Source organism: Beta vulgaris, chromosome 5, assembly GCF_026745355.1.
Source record: "Beta vulgaris subsp. vulgaris cultivar EL10 chromosome 5, EL10.2, whole genome shotgun sequence".
Lineage (NCBI taxonomy): Eukaryota > Viridiplantae > Streptophyta > Magnoliopsida > Caryophyllales > Amaranthaceae > Beta > Beta vulgaris.
The window spans coordinates 20,097,877-20,103,250 of NC_079206.1; the positions used below are offsets into that span (position 1 = coordinate 20,097,877).

The window sequence follows — 5,374 nt, forward strand, 5'->3', positions numbered from 1 at the left end:
TTGTTTAGTTTGTATTCCACAACTTTGAGGTTGTGGGATCATACCCCACTAGAGGCACTTTGGGGGTGGGTTTTCCCCATACCATTCCCCTACTCCCAAGAGGTCTTGCCTGCAAACCCAAACTGAATTGACCTGTTCGAGATACTAGTTCGATTAGGGCGCCTTCTTCTTAACAAAAAAAAAAAAAAAAAAATAGCAACCCAGTATATATAAAAGAATACAAAGAATCATGATATATATATGATATGTGTGTAAAATGTACTGTGCTTCCCCGTAACAATAGCTCTTTTTATCATTTTTAATGACCCCAAACAACCCCAAAAGAATTAATCACATACATGATTTTATATTTTCATTCACATTCACCCTCATCACCTAATTTCTTAATTAATTTACATCATAAAACTTTCACACAATATTTCCCTTGATGACAAAAACTGATCACATATTAGCCTGTAATTCCTTAGACTCAACATTATTATTTTGTTTCCTTCCATGGCCTCTCCTCCTTCTTTGCCTCTTTGGTATAGACCCAAACTTCAACCTCCCTGTCTCCTTAAACCTCTGCTGCTCCGATGACACAATCACACATTCCGGTGGTGGAACCGGGTAGCGGACCATGTCATAACAATATGAGTAGTACATATACTTCTCCCTAAACCACTTCATGGCCCTACGTCCTCCAGGGGTAACTTGAGAATATTCCTTGTTTTCGATCTCATCTTTCTTGGTAGCGCAGTCGGAGGAGCTAGTGGTGCCCGCGACTTGTTCGATGGGATCCACAGGGCAACCATCGAGTACAAAGTCGGTGAACTCGGACACGAAGGGCTCGAACTCGTACTTGACTTTGTACCTGCCTCCGGCAGTAGCCCAACTTGAGGCATCCCATATGGTTGCGTAGAGGGACATGGGTTTAGATGGGAAGTCTGATCCCATTGCTTCATTGCGGACTATTTCTCTTATTGGGACGTTATCTACGTAAAATCTGCATTGCATGGAAATTTGTATGTATGGTTTAGTAAGATAGAAGCTAAGCATATATCCCACTATTATTACTTTAAAGTAAACTAATGCTTCAAGTTTAGGAGTAACAACATGTTTACTGACTCAAGTAGGGGAGTAATAACATGTCAACATGTGTACTAAACAAATTCTGCCCTCAAGTTGTGAATATCATCGGTAATTTTAGAGTATTTTCTATGATGAATCATATCTTTATTCAAGTAATAAAAAGGAAATCGGGGGAAAAGTAGTTGTTGTTATTCAAGTAGAGTTGGAAAAAAAAAAGGATGCAAGAACAGAAAAATTATGACAAGTTCGTCAAAAGGAAAAAGAAGAAGGAAAAGTATGATTAATTGCAACAGAGCTAAGATGGTTTTGAAAAGAAATACATAAATGTATAGATAATGATTATAGGTGTATAGAAGCGTGCACAATGAAGACCTTCTTGTCATTGCAAAAGAATTATATATGATACATCATCATATATAACTTTGAAATTAGACCTTAAGAAAATGCATTTGAGTAGTAAATTTACTACCAACCAACAATAAAAAGTTAAATGACTGTCTACCTTAAAAATTGGAGAGCTGATGTTCATATATGGAATATGGATCACCTAAACAAGGCTTACAGTTTGGCAAACAAGCAACTTGCTTGAAAATGACCCATTGAAAGTGCACCACAGCTAGGATATGTTCCATGTGTGTGGTACAAATTTAATTAGTATCCTTATTCCATGATCATTTATAATTATCAATATTAGTATAAGATGCTCAAACCATAAGATGATATGGGTTATATACCATGTTACTTAGATACGGATTGAGTGTCTACTTGGATACGAGTGTCCAAGTGTCCGACTCGGCTATTTTGTAGAAAAAAAGTCAAGTTTTTGGTTTAAAATGAAGTATTCAAGACATGACACCTCATTTTTGAGGTAAATGAAGATGTCGGCGTAATACTAGTTATATGTAATGAGTCATACCGGAGAATTAATTGATCCTTCTCTCGTTTATAACTAGATGAGCATTCATGGCTCTTAGGTAATACTTCCTTCGTTCTTTTTTTAAAATTCTAATATATGAGTTTTTACTCTGTATAATCTTGATAGATTCGAGACTCAACAAAATAACATATATAGTCCGTAGAAAATCATGAAGGTATGGCTAAGTAGGGACTAGAATTTTAATGGTCCTTGATATCTATGTAGTACTTTTATACCTAGTAATGAGCAAATATTCAAGACATCGATCATGAGGCATCAAATATTTTCCCATAAGCAATGATAATATGGTATGGAGATATAAGACAATTAAGTACCAACTTCCTACAGCAAAAAAGACCAACATGGGAAGTTTGGACCAAAATACCTACTCCTAATTGTTTCGAAATGTTCTTAGGAGTCAAATTATTGGTTATATGAAAATTACATAAATAATGGTTGGTATACAGAAAAGAAAAATATTCCATAGTGTATGAATGAGATAATAATAATAATAATATGATATGTAATCAGTTAACAAAAATTAGGTCAGAATTTATGTCGTTAGCCAGCAAAGATCTGTCCTCAATGATTAAGGTCTAAGCAGTGTAGATTACAAAAAATATTACTCCATAAAATTAAACAACTAAATAAAGCAATATATTGGGAAGCATATATCTTTCTATTTTTAAATACCCTCAAATTAGGAAAGCCAAAAAAAATGTTGGAAAGAATTGAAAAAAGACTTGTATGAATTATTGAGAAGGGAAAAGAAAAACTTTATGAAAGATTAAGAGTTAAGTCTTATGATGATGAAGTAGTATTAAAAAGAAGCTTTGAATATTAGGCTAGTAGTATATGAAAAGTTACCTAACAAAAGAGAAAAGGCAATATTTAAGCGTATGAAAATAGAAATTATTATGGTCAAGAAACAACCAATTATATAAAATTTATACCAATAATCACCCACCACAAATCTCTCCTTCTTTTTCTAAATTCCGCGTTACAAAAAGTTGATATTAGTTGGTAAAAGCCAAAATCCAGCCAACCCCAGCTACAAAAAGTTACCCAATATAGCCAAAATGCTATATTACATTCTTTATTACACGGTCTCACTTAATCAAATTTACACGGATATCATATTAACACGGAAATTCTTCTAAGTATAAAACGCGCTAAATTTTTTTGTTAAGAGATAATTGACTCGAATATCAACCTCTATTATGTTACTAACTTATAGAGTATATAAGCTTAAAGGTTGGGTATAACGCTAGATAACAGGCTGAAAAGTCTAGTATCACCACAAGAATAATTTCAATCGTATAAAACACGCTATTTTTAAAATAAAAATAATTATGCATATAAGCACATAAAATGTCATTTAAAAAAGAAAAAGGCGGCACCTTATTATAAAAAAATTGTGATTAACTAACTTTGAAAGCGTAAGATAAATTTAAAAAGAAATGAAGAGTTAGTTTACTTACATGATGTTATTGCGAGTCCAAAGAATGCTATATTGATGGAAATCTTTAGTAGGATCAAACCATAGTCTATATCTCTCTTCCCTTCCTCTATTGGTACTCCCATTTCCATACATATTCGTTTGAAACCTCCATGGCTTCCCTTTCAAGTTGCCTAAAAATTCTATGTCCAATTCATCGTGTCTTTTTTCCCATACATCAGCATTAGATGTCTGCATATATATTATATATTCAAAACTATATTACTATTATAACTTCAATACATAAAATAATTATAATATATACTTAATTCGATAACAGAAAGAATACAACAATCGGATATTATTTGTGGCGTATAAAATATTCAATTGTTGCATTTTTTATAAACGGAGGAAGTAGTTTGTATACATAGACTTACATAGAAGGCAACCACAACTCCAGCCGTGTAATTACCCGGTAATTTAATCCTTGCGCTAAAAAAACCATAATCATAATATTTCGAAGAAATAAATCCAGACCCTGAAAAAATTATAACATAAGCTATTACGTTACATATAATAAAACTCTAACATGACACAACAACATAACATAACACGAAACTAAACACGAACACGACACGAGGATAAGAAGAACATACCAGCGTAACGGTTGAGATGAAGGTTAGCAGCACGACCATCGTCGGATTTTTTGATATTAAAATCAGCGAAGAGAGGGGTGTAGCCTTCATCGAAGGCAATAGTGGGGACGTTAAACGCAGCGTTTGAGACGACGGTAAAGAAAGAAAGGAGAGAGAGAGATAGATAAAGGAGGAGGTTAATTCTTGTTCCTCCTGACATTTTTCTTTTTTTTTTTTTTTGGCTTTTGTTTTATGGAAAAATGGTATAACGGTGTTTTCTCTCTCTTCTTTCTGTTACGTCTTCTACAAGGTTATACCCACAGTAAGCGTAATATAAGGAGGAGAGAAAGAGAAAAGAATGGGGGAGGAGAGAGAAAGTGAATGAGAGGAAGAGGAGAAGAGAAGAAAGATGGTTTTTTGGAATTTATGTGAGTTGTGTGTGTTTATATTGTGAAGGTTGATATTTTAGAATTGCCATTGAAGAATGATGTTATTACGAGTCTGACACTGGTATAATTAGCATTTTTAATAAAAAAATATGAATGGCTGATTTTTTTTAATATTAGTATTAACAAATTAAGATATACAAGTCTTTAATATATGCAATGGTGACTGGATGAGGCATTTGAGCTTGAAAGTTATGTATAGTTCTTTTCACATGAATTTTGTATCATGTAAACTTGCTTTTAGTTATAAAGATATGCTCAAAGAAATTAAAATTTTATATAATTTTAATTATTATTTTTTTGCAACTTATCGTTTACACTTAAGGTGAAACTTGAAGCTCCGTTTCTCCTAAAAGAGGCAAAACTTGAAACTTCATCTTATTTTTACTCGTTCGAATTTGATTTTATGATAATTGTGAATTGAGCTTGTTTAACCTTATTAACTCTGATTTTAAGTCAAATTGTGAATTGAGCTTGTTTAACCTTATTAACCCTGATTTTAAGTAATTATTTGAGTTTTGAACCTAATATTTATAAACTTATCATCCATAACTTTTCATAACTTATTCTCTTGAATTAAGTGAAGATCATATGGGAAAGACTAAACTTTTTTGTTGAAGAGGAAAGATAAATCTCATTAATCCAAAACCATACGATATTTAAAATCGATCTTAAAGAAAAGCGAAACACAACCTAACTTGATCAAATGAAGTTAATCTAAGATATAACAATGATAATAATAAACCTAATATAGCATAACCCTCGTTTGTACACTGAATCATGCAGCCTTCTACAAAAGCGTCGACATAATTTTGAAAAGATAACTCTTTATTGGAATATTGTGAATAGATTTCCAATACTGATTGCA

General features: G+C 32.5%; 1 protein-coding gene across 1 annotated transcript; it reads right to left on the reverse strand.

The window, feature by feature from the left end:
- Positions 1-208: 208 nt before the first annotated feature.
- LOC104893040 (probable xyloglucan endotransglucosylase/hydrolase protein 30) lies at positions 209-4,485 on the reverse strand. Its single transcript, XM_010679080.4, has 4 exons — positions 4,082-4,485; positions 3,863-3,963; positions 3,469-3,677; positions 209-985 (listed from the first exon to the last, which is right to left on the reverse strand). Exons 1-4 carry the CDS (start codon positions 4,278-4,280, stop codon positions 442-444), a joined length of 1,053 nt encoding a protein of 350 aa, XP_010677382.1. The 5' UTR covers positions 4,281-4,485; the 3' UTR covers positions 209-441.
- Between the last annotated feature and the right edge of the window lie 889 nt (positions 4,486-5,374).

Coding starts and splice junctions, on each gene's coding strand:
- LOC104893040 (XM_010679080.4), bottom strand. CDS start 4,280: ATGTCAGGAGGAACAAGAATTAACCTCCTCCTTTATCTATCTCTCTCT. Junction 3,964..4,081: donor TCATCTCAACCGTTACGCTG/GTATGTTCTTCT, acceptor TAATTTTTTCAG/GGTCTGGATTTATTTCTTCG. Junction 3,678..3,862: donor GAGTTGTGGTTGCCTTCTAT/GTAAGTCTATGT, acceptor ATATATATGCAG/ACATCTAATGCTGATGTATG.